This window comes from Triturus cristatus, chromosome 5_1 (assembly GCF_964204655.1).
Source record: "Triturus cristatus chromosome 5_1, aTriCri1.1, whole genome shotgun sequence".
NCBI lineage: Eukaryota > Metazoa > Chordata > Amphibia > Caudata > Salamandridae > Triturus > Triturus cristatus.
The window spans coordinates 259,772,816-259,800,417 of record NC_140587.1 but is presented as its reverse complement, the minus strand read 5'-3'; the positions used below and the strand labels follow the sequence as shown (position 1 = coordinate 259,800,417).

The window sequence follows — 27,602 nt, the reverse complement described above, 5'->3', positions numbered from 1 at the left end:
ATGGCTAGGTTGTGGAAGCAAGCTTCTGAAAACCTAGAAGCCAGCCAAACGGTCATGAAGGAATGGTATGACCGAAACGCTCACCCGGTGGAGCTGGAGCCTGGCCAGAAGGTGTGGGTGATGGAACCTGGAGAGCTTAGCGCCCTCCAGGATCGCTGGTCAGGTCCCTTTGAGGTGGTTGAGAAAAAGGGCAAGGTTACCTACGTGGTAGATCTTAAGACCCCCAGGCAGCCCCATCGGGTGCTCCATGTCAATCGCCTCAAGCCTCACCAAGAGAGACCCGAGGTCACGTTAATGATGGTGACTGATGGGTCAGAGGAAGAGGAAAGTGAACCTCTTCCCGATCTGTTTGCGTCCCAAGAGAAGGATGGATTGGTGGAGGGAGTGATCCTTTCACCGTCACTAACTCCTGAACAACGGAAGGACTGTCGCCAGGTACTGGAGCAGTTTGCTTCTTTGTTCTCCCTTATCCCGGGAAGGACTCATCTGTGTACCCATGGCGTGGACACAGGGGACAGCCCACCTGTGAAGTCCAAGTCCTACCGACTGTCGGATAAGGTGAAGGCTAGCATCCATGAGGAAGTTACCAAGATGCTAGAGCTAGGAGTGATTGAGCCTTCGAGTAGTCCCTGGTCCAGTCCGGTGGTACTGGTACCCAAAGCTGCCCCACCGGGCACTACCCCAGAACTCCGGTTCTGTGTGGATTATAGGGGACTGAATTCTGTGACAAAGACAGACGCTCATCCAATTCCGAGGGCGGATGAGCTCATTGACCGGTTGGGAGCTGCCCAATATCTCAGTACCTTTGACCTCACCTCCGGGTACTGGCAGATATCCCTGACGGATGGAGCCAAGGAAAGGTCAGCCTTCTCCACACCCGAGGGTCACTACCAGTTCTGTGTGATGCCCTTCGGGCTCAAGAATGCCCCTGCTACGTTCCAGCGATTGGTGAACCAGGTCCTCTCTGGAATGGAAACCTTTTCAGTTGCGTACCTGGATGACATCGCTGTCTTCAGCCGCAGCTGGGAGGACCATCTGAGTCACCTTCAGGCCGTTCTTCAGGCTTTGCAGCAGGCAGGTCTGACGATCAAGGCCAGTAAGTGCCAGATCGGGCAGGGGTCGGTAGTGTACCTCGGTCACTTGGTGGGTCGGGGCAAGGTGCAACCCCTCCAGGCCAAGATCGAGACCATCATGGCCTGGGAACCCCCCAAGACACAGACAGAGGTTCGGTCCTTCTTGGGCCTCACTGGTTACTACCGACGCTTCGTCAAGGGATACGGTACCATCGTAGCCCCCTTGACCGAGCTCACTTCCAAAAAGCACCCTCGACGGGTGATCTGGACCGAGGGATGTCAACAAGCTTTTGACACCTTGAAAAAGGCCATGTGTGCGGCACCTGTTCTCAGGGCCCCTGACTTTGCCAAGGAGTTCATTGTCCAGACAGACGCGTCGGAGCACGGTATTGGAGCAGTGCTGTCGCAACTTAATGATGAGGGTCTAGACCAACCTGTGGTTTTCCTATCTAGGAGACTACTCCCCCGGGAGCAGAGGTGGAGTGCAATTGAGAGGGAAGCTTTTGCGGTGGTGTGGGCTCTGAAGAAGCTGCGGCCATACCTGTTTGGCTCGCACTTCCTGGTTCAGACCGACCACCGGCCCCTTAGATGGCTGATGCAAATGAGGGGCGAGAATCCCAAGCTGTTGAGGTGGTCCATTTCCCTACAGGGGATGGACTTTAGGGTGGAACATCGCCCAGGAGTGGACCACGCCAATGCTGACGGTCTCTCCAGGTATTTCCGCCTTAGTGAAGAGGACTCCCAAGGGGTTGGGTAGCTCTCCCCACTTTCAGCTGGGGGGGACGCGTGTTAGACCTGTCAGCCCTTTGGCAGTTCCCTCCTCATTTTATTATTTTTTGTCCCTTTTCACCTTCTCATTTTTTCTGTCTACTAAACTTTTTGGGTGTGGACGTAGAGGCTCTGGGCGCCCCATTCTCACTAATTGAGGGTGAGGCGCAAGGTGTCTCACTAAAATGGAAGAAGGGATTTAGTGTTGTCACAAAATGGTGGATTAAACTGTCACCCTAGGACCTGGGCCATAGACTATCATGAGGGGTTCCGGAACCTTCTGGACCACTCTGGTCAGTCAGGGCCCAGGTTATAAATAGGGGTGAGGTAGGTCGGCCATTTTAGGTTGATAGGTGGGCTGTGAGGTAGACAGGAGTAAGGCATCTGAGTGGGGAGGTGGATGCGCTAGAGAGGGAAATTGATAGTTCTGCGATACTTCCCTCCTCAGCCGATACCACCCTCGACCTTTTGACCTGTCCCTGTCCCCGGCCACTGTCTGAGGTCACCTTTAGCCAGGGCGCTCCTACTTAATCAAGACCTCTGAAGAGAGTCAGGGAAGCGAGACACCCTCCTGGACTATCACTCCTACATCCTGGTAGACCCCTGGGATACTGGACTCCAGAACTATCGACTGATCATCTTCCTGACAGAGAGGAAGGAGACTTGGCTGTAGTCCCCAGGAGTTGGCTTACCAATGTGACTGCCTGGGTGTGCAGATCGCCTGTTTAACTTTAACCACCCCCCCGTCTGGAACCTTAGTTGGGAACACTCACTGCCGCGGACCAGGATCTAGTAGAGCGTCCCTGAAGTCTCTTGGGGCCTTGTGGGGAGATCTGGGGCTCCAGTGTGCCAGTTGCGGGCCAGCGACGCAGCCGGGGGTGTGAGGAGGCTGCGCTGAGGAAACGAGGGCTGTATCGAGCTCTGAAGCGGCCTGACTAGTGTCACGTGACGGGGGTGGATTTTGGAGCGCCGCCCCCGCCGCTCCTGGGTGAGTGAGGAAGCCGCGCCCCCCGAGAGCCGCGCTGCTCCTGGCGGCGTCGGGTGCGCCTCTAGTCGAAGCGGAGGCTCGAAGTACTGGTGTCGGGGGTGTGAGGACAACGAAGAGCTGAGGATGACCTCCCCCCGGCGTTGAACTCCTCCAGAGACCGTTACTGAGGTGAGGCCGACGGACTGGGGGGGGAAACGCTGTGGAGCGGGGCCTCAACTCACTTGGAAGCCTGCAAGTCGCAAAGATCCTGGGGAGGCGGGCGGAAGAAAAAGGTCCCTGGTTTCGCCCCTCCCCGAGGAGAAACCCCCCTTGAATGTCAAGTTTTGGTAGAAATTAGCCAGAAACTCGGACCCTGTCTCCGTGAAGCACCCCGTGAGGAGGAAGCCAGGCATAGAGTAAGCTGGGCCTCCTGGGGGTAAACTTTCAACAAGAGGACTAGAACTGACAGCCTACATAAGACTATCCCTGGTACATCAAAGTATAGAGCTTAGTGCATCCAACTGTTTCCGAGCGCATTGTGGGATTTGAGAATAGCGCTGGGGGTGCCCTTATCGTGTATACCCTGGAGGAAACTTGCTAGAGTAACAATCTGGTCCCAAAGACCTTGTAGGATCTTGAATTAGCTGTAATGTACTCATCTGCCTTGAAGAAGATTGTACAGAATATATAACCATTTGATTGCCAGTGGGATGTACATATTATACGTGGTACTGTAATTGGGGCTGGAATTTAAGGCGCTGGGTTACATTATCCTGTGTTGATGAATTATCTGCCAATCTGATGTTGACTAGTATTACCATTTAGAACATAATGCAATGTTGTGAAACTGGAATGTAGAGGATAAAAACCAAATTGATTCATTTGAAAAGGGAAGATAAACTTTTCTACCTTTTTTTTTTTAAAAAGAACAGTGTAGTGTCCTTTCTTTTGGGTGGTGCTGCGCAAGATTGTGAGCTGAGTAGGATGCAAGCATGAAAGGCCAAGTGGAGATGTTAGCCTGTTGACCTGGGCCAAGCTACCCCTAGGACATAGGTCCAACAGGAAGAAAACCTGTTTCAAAGTTAAGAAACGCGCAGATAGAGAAAAGAGGAAACAGGCAGGCCAGGAACAACACAGTGGATTTCACAGAATTATTTTTCAAATATTTTAATTAAGCAGCCATATATTTTAAAGACATTCCCAGGGGATTCTCATGAACTGTTCCCGGGTCTCCCACGTACTCAATAACACTTGGCCTGTATGTAAAGCACCTTTGTTTCGCCAGCTTCCATGCTGGCCTGTATTTGAATATTTAACCAACAGGGGTTCAAATGTGGTCTAAAAAGGTCCAAGGGTAAGAGGGGTCACCCAGAGAGGGGCACTGTTTTCTTTAAGAAAGGATGAAATCAATTGAGTAGGGAGCAAAAGACTGAGTCTGTGGAGGGTCATGTAGGTCAAAGAGATGACAAATATTTATTTGCACGAAATCAATTATAGAGTGCTCACAAAAATAGAAAGCGTGGTGTGAAATAGTGATAGGGAATTTTTAAAGAGGCATCGCATTGACAACAATACAGTAGAATTCCGTAAGTGATTTACGCAATCTTTTTAGGGAATTCATGTTGTGGAGTGGTCGACGGCGTTTCGAACCCAATTATTGGGGTTCATCTTCAGGACAAAGTGAGCAAGTTGTTTTTGAAAAAACAACAATCAATTCGGTGGTTCCTAGAGGCAAAAATCCAGGGCGCAAGTCAGGGATTTCACGAAGACTGTATTAAAGCGCCGGGTGAATAAGTGTAGGAAACTCAATCCTGTTTTTTAATGGAGCAGCTGGGCAGTACAGAGATCCGCCTGGGTGATTATTAATTTAGTCACGGAGGGCGACAGGGCAATGAATGGGTGCCTGAAGCTGAGCAGTAGACGACGTCCTGCTGCTGCTGGGGCTGGCCATTGAATGCCTGTATTTGAAAGCACAATGTATACTTCCTCCTGGTACCATGTGTAAAATCACCATTACTATGCATACTTCCATCTGGCCCTGCTAGTCATCTTTGCCATGCATGCGTTCACCTGGCCCAGAATTTAAAGCATGAATACCACGCCCAGGGCCTTAGGTGGGATGAAAAAACTGGGGGCCTCTCAAAGGGGCGTGGCCAATGTAATTAAGGGCATGGCTTACAAACATAATCATCAATCAATCAGTGCTTGTTAAGCACAGATACTCACCTGTTAGGGTCCCAAGGCTCTGAGGAGGGGGAGGGAGTTGGGGGGGAGGTAGGGGAGATGCTGCAGGTCCGTCTAGGCATTGTGGTTCATAACTGACTGACTGACTAACTGACTCTTTCACTGACTGACTCACTGACTTTCTCACTGACTGACTAACTGACTCTCACTGACTAACTGACTCTCTCACTCTCTCTCACTGACTAACGGACTCACTGACTGATTCTCTCACTCTCTCTCTCACTAAGTGTTTGACTGATTCTCTCACTGACTAACTGACTCTCTCTCTCTCTCTCTCCCTCTCTCTCTCACTGACTAACGGACTCACTGACTGACTGACTCTCACTCTCTCACTAACTGACTGACTGACTCTCTCTCTCACTGACTGACTGACTCGCTCACTGACTGACTGACTAACTAACTGACCCTCTCTGTGACTGACTAACTGCTGACTGTTATACAGGTACTATTTCCCAACCTTCACCCTTCTGTTATTTATGCCCCCCCATAACAAACAAAATCCTAACAAGCAACCATTGGGACAGGCAGACAGAAGTTGCCAGCATTAAAAGGACAAAAAAAACTCAAGACATTATTTATTGTTAATACTTTTTTAATATGGTCGTTCAGTTGTACATAATGCTTTCTTGGTCATATGTAAGGTAACAAAAATGCTTCAGACACTTCTTTATTATAACTTTTCAGCATGCTGCAGTCTTCTGTACAGCACAGCTTAAAGACATAGGCAAAGTCAATATCTCTGGCTAAACACTTATAAGGTCTCAAAGGCGAGACCAATTGGCTATGCCAATGCTCCTTTGGTCAGGGCAGGGGGCGAGGAGTGCGCTCATCCTCAGCCGAATCACTGTCTGCTTCCACTGGCAGACCCTTTTACATGGCGATGCGGTGCAACACTGCACAAGTTCCCATTATTTTGCAACGCCTGATGATTGTCTTACTGTGCACTCTCACGGTTACAAAGACAGCATAATCCGCCCTTCAGTAATCAAAGAAGAATATGCAAATGTTTGGTGGAATATGCAAGGATGGACGAGCCGCGTGGATGAAGGAATACAGACTACCATGCCCTAAGAATTAATGTTATGAATTCAAGGAAAAGGTCTGCCGTATAAATCACAGATAGTAATAAAATCTACATTCATTACTGTGAAATATAATTAACAAATTGTCAGCCTTCACTGTAACCGTATAAACCTGCATCGTAAAAACATACACCATAAAAATAATCATAAATTCATGACCGACACAGATTAGGAGAAGTAAATGGATGGCGGTTCTGGAAACATGGCCAAAGGGCAAGTGCTTGCATCTAATGGGACATAATACACACTGTGGATAAACAGAATGTAGTTCCACAAATTGCTTAGCTGATGTAGTATGAGATGAAAAGAAGATCTAAAATATCTTCAAACAGTTCAATGTGAAAGCAATAATAATTAAGAACCTTTATATGCATTTTAAAGCAATTAAGGAAGTGTTCACCTGTAGATGGCGAGGTCCAGGATGAGCTGGTTACTGTCTTCATCCTCCTTCAAGCAGAAGTCGATTCTAAAGATAAGGAAAATGTAGATGCATTGTTATAGGAATGAAGGAGAACAGTTGCAGACCCTATCTAAAATGACATGAGTTTTTTTTATATATTTTTTGTGAGATAAGGACAGTGTGAAAACCGTGGAATTCGCCAAACGTAAACTATATTTCCCGGAAACATACAGGCCCAGTTTCTCATCTTGGCGACAGCCACTCCCTCAATCATCATGTCCGGGTTAGCACTACCTGTACTGGTATGAGCTCTGGTCCTACAAATCATTCTCGCTAGTCGAGCACTCATTCTCACGAGGATATGAGTTATGTTGGTAGCTAATATTTCTCAGTAAGGCTAGATCATTCCATCCTCCCTAAAAGTACAACCCAGAACAGTCCTACACCTGCTCTTGGGCTACAGTCAACAGTGAGTCGACACAGAATGTGAGAGTCCATATAAGTGTTCTTTACACACCAGTTCATTAGGAGCATACCTATGGTTGGGTTCTACTTCCAGTCCCAGGTCAGGAAACTAGCCTGTACCCAGAGGAGGGCCAAATCTCAGGTCAAGTTCTAGCACAAGCCTAGAAAGCTGAGGTTCTACATCAGCTGGGCCTCATCAGATGGGTTGAGGAACTGCATGGACATGGAGAATGCCTGCCAGTGGTGAAGTCCTAGCACTGTCACACTGATTACAATATGTGCGCTAAATTCGGTCCCGCTGCAGAACATAAAATATGACATATCAGATTATACAATTTTAGAATAGTTTTGGAGTTCTGAACTGCACAAACATTACTTATAAGCACAAATGATGGCAGAAGCCTACATCAGCAAATGGTGTAATTAGTAAAGCCATCGACAGTTGTGTCATTCATGGTCTTTATGAGTGACCATGTGGTTTTCCCCATTAGACCCACTTGAGGTGCGACCACATGTTTTTGTTTGATCAACAGAAAAGCACAAGGCTCTTCTGGACTTTGGCCTTAGGACTCTGTCCTGGGTACTTCTTAATGTTGATGATTCTGGACCCATAAGAACGATCAGATCGTCCAGAACACCTTGTCTCTGTTTATTTTGACAGAGATTTTCTGCTCGAAGTGTGAAAATCTGGGGAGAAATGAAGAATTACCGGTGGAATTGGGTCTGGTATTACCAATTATTCTGGTAATTTCTTACTTCTAAAAGGACCCTCAGGGTCTACCTTGTTATCTGCGGGTAACTCCGGCCCACTGGTGTTACTAATACCTTTGGTATGGGTAATTCAAGGAGGTCGAAGTTACAGAGAGGATTAACAGGCTGCTCATAATGTTGGTCTTATTGGGGCTAAAAGAAAAACCTGAAATGACAGTACCAATGTAGTATCGATCGGTGCTTTTTAGCCCACCTACAGAGGAGGTGCAAAGATCTTGGAAAACATGATGGCTGGTTGGCTGGTGTTTCATATTTGGATAATTGAGAACACAATCTATTGAATAAAGTACTTATAGTGAATATATCTGAAAACATCTTTTTTGAGACCCTCTACATTTGTTTCAATAATTTAGGATTCATAGAAATTAGGTGGAATGAATGGTGAACATCCTTACAGCAGAGGAACTAATGGCCATGATGACTGACTCACAGTTCAACTGGATGTATGTTAGCTGACATTCAAAAACAGCCTGCATGAGGTCCCCTTTTCTAGTGGTATGCTCACAGAAGTGGAAACCTTGGCAGCACTACGATTTAGGAATGTGTGGTGAGGAAGGAGAAGAGAGAATGAGGGAGGGATTGGTTCTAAGCAAAGAAACGTGAACCCACGGAGTGACACCCACCGAGTGCAATGTGAATGGGCTATATGCATAATTTGGACATGTTTTCTGCAAGCCAACCTAACACAAGATTTATTACGTTTGAAGTGTTGATTTGGCGGGAAATTATGTGCAAAATGTAATAGAGGTACGAATTTAGTAGTGAACGTGGGTTGCGAAGGGCATGTGAGCAAGTTGGTAATGCTGTGTTTTATAGTTTGAGTACATAAAGCGCTACAACATCTTTCCACACTTAGGGTCCATGATCTTAACAATATAGAAAGATAACTTGGACAGGTTGTCAATGTGTAACAATAATTGTAATTGCATTTATATAGCGCTCACTACCCCCTGACGAGGCGTCACAGTGCTTTTTCGGCGAGTAGCACGCTACTCCGGAACCCCTAAAGGATTCGTGTTCATTTATTTCTAATATCAGGTAATGTCACAGTGTGAGACGGTTCTGCTGTATTAAATGTAAACCATTACCAAAATAAATTAAAAAAAATTTAATTAAAGACCTTATTTCGAAAGGCACTTACTTGGCCTCGTTGACATTCAGCACTCTCCCCTCCGCAGTGATGAAAGTCCTTGGTTTAGCTGGTGCTTTTTCTTCCCTGGAAACAGAAGCATTTACAATCGATCTCAAATCTTCTTCTCTTGTGGACATTTAAACAGCTGGCAATTAAAATACACCCAGTTTGAATGGCTTCTCGGTTTTACGATGACCCTTGACACATTTTACTTACAGAGGGGTTATTAATATGCCTGGCGTAAAACAGTCGAATAAAACATGACAGGCAATAACCCAAACTACGGAGTGACTATTGTTGACTCTGCTATACATGGCAAACAATCAACAAGACCTACAAGAGCCCTGAACTCCCTCTCCTGCGTTGTAAACCATAACTTGCACCCAAAATACAGTACTCATGGCGTCGCCCATGTGACAGATATTAATGACCTGGATGATTTCACTGGTATCAATAAAAAACGGTATCATTTATTTGCGTAGATATGTGTTTTATCTTTTAATGACGGTTTGTTCTGTTATTTATTGATATTACTATTGTGAGGGGTGGTGTGTGGTGACACCCAGAAGAGATCAGATGGCAAGAAGAAATAAAGAACTCCCCTAAGCTTTATTTGCAAGCTACGAAACCACACCTGCACCCAAGAGTCGATCTTGAAACAATAGATAGGATCTCTCCCTCAAGAACACATCTGGATATAACATAAGCACATTCCGCATAAGAACAATTACAACAAGAGATACCGTAAAATGATAATCATTGAACGTAGATGCAAAGAATAAACACATAACACCAATTAAGAGGAATACTTCTTTGAAGTAGCCTCCTAGAGACCCAGGATAATTCAGTGCAGCAATCAGTAAACCGAGCCCTGGCGATGGCCCTCAAACGCTTTGCCAGACAGCTCCAGTGCTATGTTCAGCGCGAAGACTACGAAGAACACTCGGACTCCTATGCCTCACCACAGGCGACGCGAGAGGTAAAACCAGAAAAGGTGTAAGGCAAGTCCAATAAAGGTCCACACTCTGTCGCCATGGAGAGATTGTCTTTATTTATTTGCAGGAGCACGCCTACAGTGCACTCGAACTGACCCGGGGGAAGCCACTTGGTAAACGCTGTCCCTGCAGATGACTCTGATGACGCTTCAGACAACTCCGACCAGTCAGACCCTCCTCATGAGCGACCCCACCCAGAGTCAGGAAAGCGTTAAAGGGCTTGGGACGCAGACACATCAGCATAGGATTGCAGAGTACAGCCAAACCTATTGAGATGTGACCCAGACGTCATAGCCCATTCATGGCCTTCAGACTGGGTACCTTTGCTTCCAACCTAGCCTTTTTAGCAGGGCTAGATGAAGCAGTGGAAGTTCGTCAGGCCACCTGTTTTGCCAAGGTGCCCAGAGAGATTTTATGGTATGGAGATAATGTAGCTAGTTTGACAGCTTCAAAGGAGGAATCTTTTTTCCATCCAAGCCTACAGGTATCCGTAGTAGATAACGTAGCGTTGCCTATCGTGGAAATCTTCCAGTCAGTGCAGGATCGGGATTTAAAAGTAAAGATAATTCCTGCCTCTCAAGTGGTTTTGGAGGGGGATGAAAATTATTCTGTGTAACTGGGAGAAAGTAACACAAAAAACATGGGCCTTAGAAACAATTCATGGATTCAAACTAGAGTTTTATGGGACCACAATGGAGCAGTTTATTCCTTGGCAGCTGAATGTTTAAAGAGCTGTTGTGCAGACAAGCAATATTTCTCCCCACGCCTCATCCCAGAGGGTTTTGCTGCAACATATTCCTTGTACAGAAGGGAGGAAATTAGAAGTTGGTATACAATCTCAAATGTATCAACATCTGGATTCTTTAAACGTAAATCAAGATGGATAGTATCAATCTATTGACAGACCCTCTCAAAGGACAAAACTGGATGGTCCATTTGGGCCTCAAGGACACCTATTCAATGATCCTATCTTCACACCCAAATAGGAGACTTCATCAGTTTGAAAGGAAATGTAGAGAGCCAAAGAGGTTGGGTTATTCATCTGTCTGGACCGCCTGATTATCATGGCACAGCAACAGACTCAAGTGATGCTTCACTTGCCATGGGCTATCCAACTTCTATAGAATTGGGCTTTGTAAACAATGAGAAGTTGGTGTTGATTCCAACTCAAAGAGTAGCATTTCTAGGGTTCCAAGTAGATTTTCTCAGAGCTTAGTTACCATTAATCACAACCCCACACAGAAAGTGAATGGCTTCCAGAGAGAGTTGAGATGAGCCTTATCCAAACAGTCTTTGTCCTCAAGACTAGCAGCCCCAATGGAAGGGTTCTTGGCGTCATCGATACAAGCGATTTTCCAGGCTCTCTGCAATAGAGAACCCTACAGAGATTGTAGATTCAAATCGGCGCAAGTGTTGGGGGTATGTGAACAACATCACACTGTCAATGGAAGTCAGAGCAAAGTTATCTTAGTGGTGTGCACATATGGATGGTTAGAACGGCACAGCCTTATGCAGATCCCAACCAGAGGTCATCATTGAGTCAGATGCCAGCAGGTGGGGCTGGGGAGACAGATGCAGCTCGGTCTCAATGAGGGTGGTCGGTCTGAAGTAGAGTTGGTACTTCACATCAACTTGTTAGAGTATTTAGGTTTTTTGTGCTATAAAAACCCTGCCACCCAAAAGGAAAGCTGTTGTATACTTCTTTGGATGGATATCACAGCAGTTCGTTACATCAGCTAATTAGGGGCAACAGTAAATAATAATAATAAATAATAATAAAACATTTTTAGAGCGCATGGCTGCACAGATGTGTATCCCCGCGCTGATTGCTGAAATATCTCATCCGCGACTACCGAGCGGAAAAGGGCCAGAGTTATTGAGGGAAGAGGTGAGTTTTCAAGTTCGCTCTGAAAAGGGTTTCAGAGGGTTCCATTCTTAAATGAGTCGGCAGGGCGTTCCAGAGTTTCACTCCTAAAAAACTGAAGGAGCGGCCCCCGATTTTGGCTTTATGAACGCGGGGTAGTTTCAGAAGGGACATTCCTGAAGACCTCAGATGACGAGTGGGGCGGTGAATAGTCATGAGGCTTCTAAGGTATGAGGGGCCCTTATTGTGGGCTATCCTGTGAATATAGCAGAGACTCTTAAATTTAATTCTTTCCTTAACGGGGAGCCAGTGCAATTTGGACAGTGCGGTCTTGGCCGAGGTTCTTTTGGGAAGGCCTAGTACCACCCGGGCGGCTGCATTTTGAACACATTGCAGCTGGTGAAGGAGTTTTTGGTTAATGCCCAGAAGAAGGGCATTCCCATAATCCAGGTGCGGTGTGACAAGGGCGTGTACAATGGATTTCCTGGCTGTGATGGGTATAAGGTCAATGATTTTTCTGAGAATTCTTAGTTGTCCGATGCATTTGCCGATGGTCTTGTGGACTTGGGATTTACCTGAAAGATCCGAGTCGATCATAATCCCGAGGTTCTTGACTTTCTCAACCGGTTGAGGACAGTCGCCAAGCGATGTGGGCCACCATGCTTGAGACCAAGGGGAGGTGTTGTTCCCAATCACAAGCACCTCAGTTTTGTCACCATTTAGCCGGAGACAATTACTGTCCATCCACCTAGCAACCGCCGTCATACACTCCGAGAAGTTAGCGGCATACTTGTCAGTGTCCGGGGTGAGCTTGAACATGAGCTGCGTATCGTCGGCATAGCTGACAGTGCCCAAGCCGAAGTTCTCTATAATTTGAGCCAGGGGTTCCATATAGATGTTAAACAAGGTAGGGCTCAAGCTGGAGCCCTGTGGAACCCCATAACTCACGGACCGCGGGGATGATTTAAAAGGCGGGCAGTGAAGCTGGAAAGTTCTGTTGGAGAGAAAGGATTTAATCCACTCCAGTGCACCGTCTTTCACTCCAATGTCAGAGAGTCGGGACAGGAGCGTGGCATGAAGCACCGTATCAAAAGCGGCGCTTAAGTCCAACATGACCAGCGCTGCAGTTTCACCCTCGTCCACCATCTTGCGGATAAATTCCGTGGAATACAAGACAGCGGTTTCCGTGGAGTATTTGGGTCTAAAACCGGATTGGGTGGGATGGAGGATGTTTTCTTGCTCTAAATATGCCATAAGTTGAGAGTTCACTATTTTCTCTATTATTTTGGCGCAGAAAGGCAATAGAGATATTGGTCTAAGGTTTTGAAAGTGAGTGATGGGAATGTTCGGTTTTTTTTTCAGGGGGATGACTTGGGCGTTTTTCCAATCCTGCGGAACGAGACATTCTTTGAAGGAAAGGGTGACGAGATGACAGATTTGATCCATGAGGGTACTGTCCATGATGTCTTTGCATTTATCTAAAGGACACACATCGTTTGGGGAGCCTGAATGAATACTGTTGATTATGCTAGACAGTTTAGTTTTGTCCGGAGTGAAGAAATGAGTAAGGGTGGATTTATGAGGGCAGGGAGAAATCGTACCCAGAGTAGGGGGCGCGGAAAAAGTAGCGTGGATTTTATCTACTTTGTTGACAAAGAAATCAGCAATTTCTTCACATAACTCATCGGAGTATGTGTCTTGCGTATCCAGGCTCGCTGTGTCTGTTAGTTGTTTATAAATCTGGAACAGTTCTTTGGAGGGATTGGTGGACTGTTCAATTCTGTTTTGGTAAAAGAGACTTTTTTCCATTCTAATCAGTCTCTGATAGGCTTTTAATTCACGTTTATAATTTTCCTTCAGTTCCGAGGAGTAGTTCTTTCTCCAATTTCTTTCAATTCCTTTGCACCGGGCTTTAGCTGCCTTTAATTTTTCTGAAAACCACGGTTCAGATTTTGTTCGCCTAGCTGGGGGTTTGCAAGTCCAGGGGGCAATTTTATCTAGTGCCTTAACCAACCAGAGTTCGTAAGAATTCCAGGTGTCTTGAAGGGATAGGCCTTGGGGGGGGGGTGAGTTTTTAATTCATCAGAGAGGCGTTCTGGGGTGTAGTTTTTCCAATTTCGACGTTTGGCACTTATATGTTTGTGGGCATTGTCCTTGATCCTGGTCTTGGGTATATTGAACGTAATCAAGTGGTGGTCTGACCATATTATAGGGACCGGAGGTTGTATATTAATGCCTTCCCAAGTCGCGAAAATGGGATCGAGGAGATGGCCCTGTTTATGTGTAGGTGAGGTGGAAAGCAAAGTGATCCCCAGAGCGTGCAACGCTGTCTTAAGGAGTTGAGCTTCCTTGGCAAGTAGATCTTCAAAATGAAGATTTAGATCGCCTAGTATCATGAAGTTGTTGTATTTGATAGCTAGTTGCGTTGCGGTGTCAATAAGTTGGTTACAGAATGGAGCAGCATTGCCAGGGGGCCGGTAAATAAGAAGCCCAGTAATGGTCATGTAGGGGGACACTTTAATGGTGAAAAAGCCGCATTCGCTATTCGTGATGACTTTATGAGTGAGGGTGCACTCCAGTTCTTTTTTGAAGATCATTGCTAGGCCACCACCGCGCTGTATCGGCCTGTCAATTCTCAGTAGGCTGTAGTTAAAAGGAACAGCCTCGAGTATGTCTGGAGATGAAGATTCTTCTAGCCAGGTTTCAGTAAGAAACAATATGTCGGAGTCATTGTGAAGAAGAAGCTCACGTAGTTCCAGTTTGTGTTTAACCATTGACCTGCAATTCAGTAGCATCAGGTTGAGACAGGTTACAGGGTTATTAAAGATGGGGGTTTTATCCAAGCGAAAGTAGCATGAGGTGCATTGAGCTGATAATGCGTTAGGGTCTATGGAGTGATGACATGCTAAAGTGGGGGTCTTACCAATTTCGAGTATCTCCTCGCGAGTGTATCGGAGTGCCTTAGGAAGGAGCGCTCTCTCGGATGTCTGCGTGTTGCCCCTATGGACAGAGTCTCCTGTCCCGCGTCCCGTCTGGTCGCGGACGGGCGCAGACGGGCAGGACTCTGGCTTGACTCCGGCGCGCGCTCGGCGTGCCCGCAATGCGCGTCCGCTGCGCGGAGCCATGGACGTAAGGTTTTGAGCGCTCGAAGCGCGGCGTGCAGCGCGAGCCCTCACTAAGATGGCCGCTGCCTGACTTCCTACCTCGCTGTGGTCGCTTGCGAGTGGGACAGGATATCGATGTGAAACGGTATGAGGGGGGAGCGGACACAAGGGAGGGGAGTAAAAACAGCACACAATTTAAAATAATCAACCTCCCGGCTCAAGCCTCAGGAGGAGAATACCAGCAATCACTGTTCCTGCACAGGGACTCCGGTTTTGAGCGCTCGAAGCGCGGCGTGCAGCGCGAGCCCTCACTAAGATGGCCGCTGCCTGACTTCCTACCTCGCTGTGGTCGCTTGCGAGTGGGACAGGATATCGATGTGAAACGGTATGAGGGGGGAGCGGACACAAGGGAGGGGAGTAAAAACAGCACACAATTTAAAATAATCAACCTCCCGGCTCAAGCCTCAGGAGGAGAATACCAGCAATCACTGTTCCTGCACAGGGACTCCGGTTTTGAGCGCTCGAAGCGCGGCGTGCAGCGCGAGCCCTCACTAAGATGGCCGCTGCCTGACTTCCTACCTCGCTGTGGTCGCTTGCGAGTGGGACAGGATATCGATGTGAAACGGTATGAGGGGGGAGCGGACACAAGGGAGGGGAGTAAAAACAGCACACAATTTAAAATAATCAACCTCCCGGCTCAAGCCTCAGGAGGAGAATACCAGCAATCACTGTTCCTGCACAGGGACTCCGGTTTTGAGCGCTCGAAGCGCGGCGTGCAGCGCGAGCCCTCACTAAGATGGCCGCTGCCTGACTTCCTACCTCGCTGTGGTCGCTTGCGAGTGGGACAGGATATCGATGTGAAACGGTATGAGGGGGGAGCGGACACAAGGGAGGGGAGTAAAAACAGCACACAATTTAAAATAATCAACCTCCCGGCTCAAGCCTCAGGAGGAGAATACCAGCAATCACTGTTCCTGCACAGGGACTCCGGTTTTGAGCGCTCGAAGCGCGGCGTGCAGCGCGAGCCCTCACTAAGATGGCCGCTGCCTGACTTCCTACCTCGCTGTGGTCGCTTGCGAGTGGGACAGGATATCGATGTGAAACGGTATGAGGGGGGAGCGGACACAAGGGAGGGGAGTAAAAACAGCACACAATTTAAAATAATCAACCTCCCGGCTCAAGCCTCAGGAGGAGAATACCAGCAATCCTAACAGTCTAACTGTGATAATAAGGACCCCTGCTATCCTTCGCTGCGAGCCTGCAGTTATCTTTCCGTGAAGACACCTTGTTGAAGACCTCCTGTCTCTCGAAGCGTATTACCGAGGTCATTCTCTTACCCCGGAAGCCTCGTCTCCTTGAAAGTATCATTCCATTCTGGTAGCTTCTGCCATTTATCCAAGATTTGTTTATTTCGGCTGGATCCACGCCGTTACTGCAGATTCATTTTTATTCTGCCGAATAAGTCATCTACCCTTTCTAAGACTTTCTTCGCATCATTAGAAGTCCCATGGTGCCCCTGTGCGTATATGTTCTTATTTTTTTATTCATAAAATTTAAGCCTTGTTTTATTAGAGTATATTAATAAAATGTTGGTTATTTTAAATATTCATTATGGTACTTTGGGTTCAGCATCTTTAAGGGCTCATAATGGTCGGATAATACAACAGACCAATTCGTGGCCTAGAGAAGTTCCTATATTCACATTTGTGTCTCAAATACCAGATTTCATTCATGGTAGAATATATTTCGGGAAAAAGGAATGTGATAGTATGCTCGAACTCCAGACATATAATGGATGGCAGCAGTTGGAAGATGCATACAAAAGTGTTCTGAATGGGGCATCGGAAGTGGGGTACAGGTGCAGATCTGTTTTTATCACAGTTGGACACGTAACTGGAGAAGTTCTTCAGCTGAAGGCCGGACCTGACAGCAAAAGCAAAGGATGAGTTTCTTTACGATTGGAGTGGGAGCTTTCAATATTCATTTCCCCAATTTATTATTATCCGTTGAGGGGATGCCAAAGGGAGGGGACAGAAATTAGATTTAGTTCAGATGATTTTGATTTGGAGAGCCCAACCATGGTTTCCACTTCTTCTAGAGAACATGCCTACATTTTTGGAGATTCTTCAGATTCCTGGGTCACATATGCATGACTTAATAATGATGGACCAGCTAAGGCACACAAGCTGGAAGGGCTTGGGAAGCACTGGCAGGTGCATGGAATTTCACAAGTTACCTTTTTTTTTTTGTGAAAACGTTATTAATTTTCTGTGAAAAAAGAACATAAGACTCAGTTCCATTGAAATGGCAATTGGAGTAACATATGAAGAGTAACAATTATACTGCACAGTTCCAAAATAAAGGCAGCAGACAAATTATATCCAGTAACTTCTCATTATCCATCCACACCACCCACCTGCCCATTTCCAAACCCCAACAGTGTTCCCACTTGCAAGGACATCATGTGTATACATAACGAATGTTCTCTACATTGCCTCAGCCTGCGACACCCATGTACGCTTACCAATACTAGGCCCTGCCCTGAACAGAAACACCACTGAACTAGTCCCTCTCGACTCTTGTTGCACAACTTCAGTGGATGGGGCGTCCCCATCTCTAGTCGCTCTAAAAGTGTTATACAACGCCCCAAAGTTCTTAATTCTGCTACGGGAAGAGAGAAGGTCACTATAATTCTCTGTTTGAGTGCTGCAGTACAGCATGTCATTTGCCCACTGAGCCAATGTAGGGGTCGGTCCTCGCAACCAGTAAATCACCACTCTACGTTTGGCTAGCAGAAATCCCATGTGTACTAACCTACGAGCTCCCCTAGGTATCGATTTAGAATAGCCCAACAAAGCCAGTGCAGGTTCCAGTGTGAGTTCTACCAGTCACCTTTTCCAAATCCTTAAACACCAACTCCCAAAACTTGGAAATCCCCGGACAAGGTCAGGCCAGGTGTAAAAAAATCGGCCAACTGTTCACTGCATCACTCACAGCTCGCTCCATCTCAGAGACCATATCTGCTCAATCTCTCTGGAGTATAGTAGACCCTATTTAGATATTTAAAGTGAATCCATCGGCGTCTACCATTTAGGGAGATGCGCTTTATGCTGTTGCAGCAGTACTTCCACATAGTGTTGTCTATGTCTCTGTCTAAATCTCTCTGGCAAGCCAAATGGGCTTTAGTGTAATAATTCTCACTGTAGGACATGGTCAATTTATATATTTTAGACACTATCCTCTCCGACGAATCAGCTTTTATGATGTAAGTCAAGGCAGACAGCTCTGGCGGTTCCTACAAGTCGCCCCCCAAAATATGCAGCAACGCCTGTCGCGTTCTATGGAATTGGAATCTAGTTAGAATGGTAGTTGTGGTGTCTCCGGCACCCAAGTCTTCCCAGCTGCTTGCAGTGCCTCCTTCAAACAGGTCCCCAATGGTCCACACTCCTATTGTGTTGAGCGCTCGTGTAACCCCTCCATCTCTGCATGTGGCAGCCATTGACACCAGTCCAGCGGAGTGAGCGGAGAATACAGAAAGGCTCCTGCCTGTAACTTTAGGGGGTGTTGCCAAGCATGAGTAGTTGCATTCACTGAGTCTAATATCCCCATCCTACGATCCGCAGGCTTAAACACCAGGGCAGGTAGTGGGAAGGGCGATGCCACAACTTTTTCTATACTTAGGTAGGGGGTTTCCGGCAAGCCATGTATCCAGTGATAAGCATGTGCACTTTGTGCTGCCCTGTAATATAAGTCCAAGTCGGGTGCGCCCAGCCTCCCCATGTGGTACGGTAGTGTAAGTATCTGCCATCTGACCCTCGCTTGCTTGCCCGCCCAAGCCAATTTGATCATCAATACTGTGAGCCGCTTAAAAAAGGAGCTTGGAAGTACCAATGGGATGTTAGAAAATAGGAACAAAAAACGTGGAAGTATCACCATTTTCATAATGGAGATTCTGCCCATCAGGGACAGTGGCAGACGGATCCAACTTTCCACCTCATCTTCTAGCTTGCTAATCACCACACCGTAATTTTCTCTGAATACTACCTCAGAGTCTGTGTGAACCTTGATACCAAGGTATCTCACTGGTTCCGTTGACCACTGCAATGGGTAGTCAAGTTCGAACAGAGCCATGGCCGGAGTGAGGGGGAATATGATAGATTTCTGCCAATTAACACGGAGCCCAGACATCGCCCCGAAGCGGACTACTTCTCGCAGAGTAGGGGAGAGTTTACGCTCAGGATCTCGGCTGTACAGGAGCGTATCGTCCAAATAGGTAGAGACAATCAGTTCGTAACCCGGGAACCTTATACCCTTATATCTATGGTATTCTCGGAGTGCACATGTTAAAGGTTCAGCCACCAAAGCATACAGTATCAGAGACAGCGGACAGCCTTGCCGCGTGTCTCTGGTAATATGTATAGGGTCTGTCTCTAGATTACCAATTTTGATCCTGGCTGTGGGCACACAATACAAAACTCCTATCAGCTCCAGAAAGACTTTCCCCAAGCCCATCCGTGTCAATGCCGGTTGCATAAAGGGCCATTCAAAAGAGTCGAAGGCTTTCTCCATGTCAAGAAAGACAGCCACTGCTTGGATCTCCGGCTTGGTGTGTTGCACCGCACCGAACACTGTTCGCAAATTATAAGTAAGGTTACGGCCGGGAACAAAACCCGCTTGTTCCGGAAGAACCAGATGCAGAATCAGTGGGACTAACCTGTTTGCTAGGATCTTTGCAAAAATGTTCGTGTCTACATTAAGCAAGGAAAGCGGACGATAGGATGCACACTAATCCGGGGGTTTGCCCGGCTTCAAAATAGCTACAATAATCGCCTCTCTCATCGAGGGCAGCATAGTGCCTGTAACACACATCTCATCAAAAAGAGTAGCTAGTTGTGGCACCAGAAGGTCCAAGAACGCCTTGTAAAAAGTTACTGTTAAGCCATCCACACCTGGAGCGCTGCCTGATTTCATGCTGGATAGAGCTATAATAATTTGATCTCTCTCCAGGGGTCGCATATGGAATTCGCGATGTGTGCTCGTTAGCTATGGTAGCTTTATATGAGTTAAATAGTCCAAGATTTCCGCCTACATGTCCCCGCAACGAGTAAAACAGAGCTGGGAATAATATTGTCGAAATCGACCTGCAATGGCTGCTTCCTCTGTTAGACTGTCCCCCTCTGCTGGCCTGACTTCAGCAACTACTGTTCTATCCCACCGTTTTTTGAGTAATTGGGCCAGTACTGCACCCGGCCGTTTGCCCTCACCATAGGTGCAAGCAGTGGCATATTTACTGAGGTGCTTTATTTCAGAGTCCGTAGCATCGTGATATTCGTCTAACTGTGTTTTGAACTCCTGAACAACATCTTCATCAGCCCCAGCCTGGAGCCGTTCTTCTCGGCTGGCTAGTGTCTTTTCAAGTTCAGTGAGTCATTTTCGGATTGCCCTAAGGACTCCAGAGTGATTAGTCATAGTGACTCCTCGAATCTATACATTGAACGCCACCCAAACCACCTGGAAGCTGTCGATCCCATATTTGTGGCGAAGAACGTTTTGATCGCTTCTGCCGGTTCTTCTTTAAAAACCGCGTCTAACAAAGAGTAGGGTGGGAACCTCCAGGTAAAGGGGGGAATAGTCTTCTGGGGGGTGTCTAGTACTAACAGTATTGGGGAATGACCCGAGAGAGTACGGGGAAGCACCTCACAAGTACGGGTCCTCTCATGTAACTGCCTGGCTGCCAGCCAATAATCTATTCGGGTGTGTAAATCATGGTACGCTGAGTAATGTGTGTATCCTCCTTTATCCGGGTACCTCTGACGCCACACATCGCACAAGTTGAACTGCACCATTGCCTCTACCGCAGATCGGGCAGCCGCTGTGATGTGTCTCTCCTGCCCCCTGATCTATCCTTCCGTGGGTTCATAACTAGATTGAGGTCTCCACACCAAAGCTGCTGCCCCTCCCTTCGTATACCGAATGTGCAGTGTAAAAGTTGGGATTATCAAGATTCGGGCCATATATGTTAACTATAAGTAGGTCCATCCCCTTTCCCCTACACCTGGAGATCACAAATCGACCGTCTTTGTCCGTGTCTAATGGTATAAGTTTGAGTGCAGCCCTAGGATTCACCCATGTAAGCACTCACTGTGCATGTGTGGTAAAACCTGCTGCATGGACATTTCTGTGTAATCCCCTACTGCAGAGCATGGGGCTATTAAGGGGGAGGTGCGTCTCTTGTAGTAGCACAATATCAATGTCATGTCCCGTCAAGTAGGCTAGGACCTTCCGAAGCTTCCTGTGGTCATGTGGTCATTAAGACCGCTCACATTCCAGGCGAGTGCTCGAAGCCTACCATTAGTTGCTTTACTATTGGTCCTACTGAGTACTGTCATGGGGTGTGAATTGCCAGTCTAGCTGCGGCTGCCTTTGGAACATATAGGTTATGCACTCACCATGCATGAAAATGCTTTGAACAAGAAAATTGCAATGTTTTCTAAGTCTCAAACCCCTCACTCCCCCCACCCACGCCAGGCTTGCCCCAACTGTGCATTGGGGAAATACCACAAACAATCCCCTTTTACCATCTGCAAGTTAAACAATTCAAAACAACATAGCATTGAGCCAATATGCCCCCCCTCAATGTACTTCCCCAGGTGTGTGATTCACTTGTGGGTGGATGTTACTCGCCTAGCAAGGTAGTGTGTCCAAACCTGACTAGGTGTCCTCCCCGCTCACCATCAACACATTTTAATGCATCTGCTATAATAACATCCCCGCCCCCCTCATCCCTACATCTATTAATTAAAAATAAATCCTCACTAAACTACCACCAATAGCCGACTCCGCGGGTAACAATGTGGCACACTCGACCCCATGATTCTCTTCAATTGTCTATATCACATTTAGTCAAGCCCATTCCCCGCGACCCCTTGAATACTCCTGCCTGGCCTCCCCAGATCTCCTCAGAAGTAGCATGCTTATCTGTGGCCCATGTAGTCCAGAGTTCAGTCCTGTTCGTCTAGTCATCCGCCCTCTGCTCCCTCCAAGGAACTTCGCTCCGGTCTTCGTCGCTTTTCTTTAGACCATTCCTTCAGTGCTTTCTGTAGCGCTTTTGGATCAGTGAAGATTCTTGATTGGCCTTGCCGATTGACGCGGAGCCTAGCCAGGTACAGCGCTGCACAGTCTATGTTTTGGTCTCTCAGCTGCCCCTTCAGTGGAGCAAACTGTCTGCGCGCTTCTTGTACTCGTATCGTAAAGTCTGGATATAGAGATATATTGGAACCCTCATACTGTAATGTCTGCTTCTCCCTGACAACCTTAAGCGCTGAGTCTCTGTCACGATAATTCAGCAACTTCGCAATTATCGGCCTCGGGGGAGCACCAGGGGCAGGGCGAGGGTCTAGGGATTGGTGTGCTCTCTCTACCAAGAATATGGGAGAGAACATTCCACTTCCAAGTAGTGTTACCAATAGTTTCTCAACAAATTGTTCCATATTGGGAGAGGGAGTCTTTTCCATTGCAGCCAGCATAGTACGGATGTCACCAACTGCTTCCTCTTGAGGCTGTTCCTGTGTTTTGTCTCAATCATCTGTAGCGTTGTCCCGCACCTTATTTTTCCTTTGGTCAAATGTAAGCTTAGGCTGTATTATCCACCCTACCCATCGTGACCGTTCCGCAGCAACAATCAAGGACTATGTACACCAGTCTCCCAGGCGGGTAGCCACAGTCACGTAACACTCTTCAAGGTAGAGCCGTCGTTTCTACCTAGAGCTAGTAGCGTTGTGTGCTTGCAGAAATCCCCTATCAGAGCGGCTGCCGTAAGTCTCCAAGCCAAATACGTCAGTTAAGCACCTGATCCACTTTGGCCACGCAGACGGCTAGACCAGCCTTGATATGTCAGAGGTCATATTTCTGCTTCAAAGGGCACATTCAGCAAGCCTCTGCAGCTGGCGGCACCACCCTGTGACTTGATCAGGGGATGTTGCTTCCCCAGGAGCCTTCCTGCGCGACCGCACACAGCCAAGAAATCTTTGTAGCACGTAGAGTATGGCCCCTTCCAGGGCGAGCAGCAAGAAGACGTTTCTTTATTGATATCACCAGTGGCAGACAGGGTTGTTCTGAAGCGCTCTGAACAAGATGGCGCCGCCGCCCTCCGGGCTTCCCCCCAAAGTGAGTTCTGGCAGTAGGCCCCTTCCGATGACTACTCCATGCCACCTGCTACTAGTGACTGCCGGAGCAGGGGGCCACACAGTGCGTCACAATCCTCCAATGTCAGCACAGCCCCCCAGACAGTGAGGTTTCCCCAGATTGACATGGGAACTAGGCCTCGTGTCAGGGAGTCCCTGGAACCGTCAGGCCTCAAAATGGTCGTTTCCTCCAGCCGCTCCTTCTCAATGCCCGGAGGCCCCTCGCTTTACTCACTGCGCCTAAGGAACTTGCGCTCTCTTCTCTCCTCCACAGAGCGCCTCCGGGAACTGCAGCAAACCAGCTGGATCACCACGTCTTCATCCCGCATTGGAGCCTCCGTCCACACTGGCTCCCTGTCTGATTTCAGTGCCGGGCTCCGCTGCGCAGGCCACCAGGGCTGTCTGTGCGCTCCCAGCAGCACAAGCTGCGGGTGCATTCAGGCTCACAGCTTATCGGGGAGCTTTGTACACTGCTGCCGCCGCTTTTATCGATTTTGCGCCTATGTTCGCCCCAACTCCAGGGGCGCCAGTATCTGTGCAGTTACGGGATCACTGGCCGCCTCTCCCACGTGACGTCAGCCCGGGGATCGCGGCCTTGTGTATAACCGCCTCGGGCTATGGCAGCCCGCTCGTCCGTCAAGAGGAGTTCAGGGGCCGGAGGCAGCTCCTTACACTCCCCAGGCCCTCAGGGAGCAGCTCCAGTCGAGCCGTGTTAATTACGCAGATGCCGGATTCCTGAAGGATTATGTGATGGCGACGTGGAGCTTTCTGCTCAAGCGGCCATCGTCGTTGTGAGCAAGCTCCGCCCCCCCTTCACAAGTTACCTTCTACATCAAGCAGGATTGGTCCAGCAATACCCATAGCTGATATTTTGTTTCCAGCAAGAGATGGGAGTGTTGGTGCACTTCCTTGGGCAGAAGCTATGCACTTGGTAATATTTTTTTTTTAATCTCAGTTAGCTTCAATCTCCTTGGCTTACATGTCAGTAAATAATTTTAGATCTGCTATATTAGCAGGATGCTCTATAATAGAGGAAAAACCCATTGATGAACACCCACTGGCGTGTAACCTGATGAGAGTGATCAGTCTTTCTAATCCTCTCAAACCAAAATATTCTATTTTGTGGGATGTTAATGTAGTGTTGAGGTTTCTGGATCGATGGCCAAAGAACTTGGGCATATCCAGGAAACAGCTGTCAGCTAAATTAACTATCTTATTATGCCTGGTTTTGTGCAGACGAGTGTCTGATATAAAGGCCTTGGATTTAACAGGTAGGGTATTCTCTCAAGAGGGGATCTCTTTCCATAGATCCAGATATACTAAAACGTATTCTAGATGAATATCGTATCCTGCTTTCCTAGAAAATCCTAAATTGTGTGCAGTGCAATGTTTGAAAGCATAAAAAGATCGCTTCAGATAAATTAGATCAGACGTTAAGGGCCAGTTGCTCGTTGCTTTACAAGACCTCACAAACCAATGACTTTGGCTACTGTTTGCAGGTGGGTAAAATGGCTTATATCTGAAACAGAAACGAATATCAGTAAATCTGGGGAACATTTAGCATGGAGAGCTATGCCCTCAAAGGCTTATTTGCTAAGTTGCAGACTGGGGGTCATTAGGAGGGCTTCTGATTGGTCTTCCAATTCGACATTTAAAATGTTTTATTGTAAACCTATTGTAGAGGTTTCTTCTGTTGCTGTGAACAAGCATAAACTGAACGTTCTGTCCAGAAGTAGAATAAAAGAAAATTCTAGATGTTGCGTCAAGAATTTTCAATTCTATTAAGGACACAAATTACTCCACTAGAGTTTTTACTGTTGATATGACTATAACTTGTATTTATAGTTGCATCTCAGTGCAATTTCTCAGTTTTTCGCCCATGTTTATTACATGTATTACAAGGAGTCAGAGGTGACTTCCCAAGCTTCTATTTCAGTTACAGAATAGAAGCAAAAATGAAACTGGGAACGTTTAAACCAGGAATAGGCTACAGATTAAATGTGCGTATGAAGGCCTGGTCAGAAGTTGGAATGTTGCAGTTTTAGTTACATGGTGTCACAATTTGAGGACTCACAAAGAAAGCGACAACAAGATACTGTCACTCCTTAACTGGTTGGCTGGATCCAAGGTGATTGGTGGATTGGCCTGTTATGTGATACATATGGTTAATAAGAGATAAAGTTGTTGTTTGTATATTGGTTTTCATTGGCTGCTGTTGATTTCAGTAAAAGAAAAAGAAGCATAATACTCACCTCCATGTCCTTAATAGAAGTGAAAATTCTTGATGTGAGAGCTAAAAAAGTTTTTACTTTATTCTCACATTGCTGAGAAAGATAGTGTGAACATATGGAAAACACGTTTGCAATTTAGCTTCAGGAGTACCTTCAGCATTTTTTACACAGTAAAATCACCCGAGAACTCACCAGAATTCATAAAATGAGTATAACATTATATTTTGACTAAAATCTTTTATCACCATTTACATATGCTCCTTTTATGATTCTTAAAACCTGGCTTTCATGACAATGCATTTCAAAGAGGAGCATGTCCCAAAGTCCTGTAATGGCTGTTACAACGTGGAGAAGTGTAGCTCACTGGTTAGAGGAGGCATACCCTGAAGCAGAGGTCAGACCCGGGACCAGGGTTCGATTCCCGATGCGGCAGGGTCTGGAGCCCATTTGTCCACGGACTCGATAATTCTCGCTTCGGTGCCTACTCTAAGCACGAGTTCACACTATGCAGCTCTGGGCAACAAGCTTGCTTAATCTCCACAACGGCCCCCTGCTGCGGGATGCCTGGCTTTCACCTTGGGGATGCCCAGTACGGGTTATCTCACAGGGAAAAACCAGGACGGGTTGCCAATGCAAGCGCAGAGATGCCCAAGGGTAATTTGAGCGCTATATAAGACCGCACATACATACATACAACATGTTTCCGTTTTGTGACCAACCAATCGGGGGGAACCCCCCCAGATGCCCCTAGGGATCAGGATGTGATCACCCTGTCCCCTTGTATGTTTTGTAACTTATTTTCAGGGTGCAGGGACCATGTCCCTCAGTCCTGTAGTGGCTGCCACAACATATTGTTCATGTTGTGGCCAACTAATCAGGACTGACTAGTCCCCTTAAACTTGGCAATTAGAGCACAGTTGGGCACCAACAGTATACGTATATATAATATTTTAACCCCTTAATGCCGAACCTAAGCCCTTTTTTTAAATGCTAATTTCTTGAAAACGGCTGAATGGATGTACATCATGTCACAAAAAGCATGCTTTCTGAGAAAAGTTCTAACTGTCTGTCATAATTTATTTATTTCTCTAACAGAGAGCTAAGTTTCATATGGTAAATAACATGGGATATTTCACTTTTGGCACCCATCATTTTCTTGGCCCCCCACTTGAAGGATTAACATGAAACTTTCCATGAGGGAGCAAAGGTGGATGGACTTGTGTTTTTGGAAAGAATACTTCATATGGCTCCGAAGTTATTAGTTGAAAATAAATGTTCTTCCTATGAAAACTCTGACCTAACTAACGATGCAGCGGCGACCGCCATTGTGTAGTGGCAGTCGCCAGTAGGTAATTAGAATTAGGACCTACTTTCCATAGGAAAAGTCCTTTTTGTTTTGCTAATAACTTTGGCGCCATTTGACAAATCTCTACGAAATCTTCAAAACTAGTTTGCCAGTCACTGCAGCTCCTGTCTGGAAAGTTTTGGGGTGATCCGTCAAGCAGGGGCAGAGACAGAGGGGGGCCCTAAAATGTGTTTTCCCCATGCAGTTTCCCATAGGGATTTTAAAAATGACTACAGCCCGAACTGCTGAACAGAATAACACAAAATTGGCAGAAAGCTAGATCTTGTTCCTGAAAGAGTGCTTTTTGCAATTTGATATAAATCTGTTCAGTAGTTTTTGAGTAATTAAAGTAAAAAGATTTATGTATATCTAGAGATGCGAACCTGACACGGATCCACACGCCAACAGCAATGCTGGGATTGGCTGGAAGCAGCCTGGGAGTAATGTTGTCGCCACCATTTTGTCCATCGAGACTCAGTTCCCAGAAGGGAAATTAACATTTGAAAGTGATAGAAGGGGTCAGGGTAGAGGTTCCCTGACCACATGGGACTGATCGAGGGGTCTGCGAGGGACCCGTCCTGGGCAAGAAATTGTCTGTAAATGTTTTTTTAGTGTGCAAGGATCCGTGGATTCACCCGGACTCAGGTGGATTCGTGGACTACAAATAGAAAAAACACATACAGCCACTCACAGACCGACACACCTACTCACACATTCACACACTCACACACCACTTACACACCCACACAAACATCACACACCCATACACCCACTCACCCACCCACTCACAGACCCACGAAACCACTCACAGACCCACACAGCCACTCAAACACTTACACAACCACTCACACACCCACTCACATCACTCACACACACAATCACTTACACATCCACACAACCACTCACACACACACACACTCACCCATACAGCCACTCACACATCCACTCACAGATCAACCAAACCACTCACAAACCAAC

The 27,602-nt window shown here is 47.0% G+C and overlaps 1 protein-coding gene across 1 annotated transcript in view; it reads right to left on the bottom strand.

Moving 5' to 3' along the window:
- The window catches only part of DNAAF11 (dynein axonemal assembly factor 11), a 130,316-nt gene that overhangs the window by 59,626 nt on the left and 43,088 nt on the right, over positions 1–27,602 (bottom strand). The window contains exons 7-8 of the mRNA XM_085604905.1: positions 8,912–8,986; positions 6,535–6,600 (exon numbers count right to left, since the gene is read on the bottom strand). Of these exons, the coding sequence (XP_085461031.1) occupies positions 6,535–6,600; positions 8,912–8,986 (141 nt within the window). The remainder of the gene's footprint in view (positions 1–6,534; positions 6,601–8,911; positions 8,987–27,602) is intronic.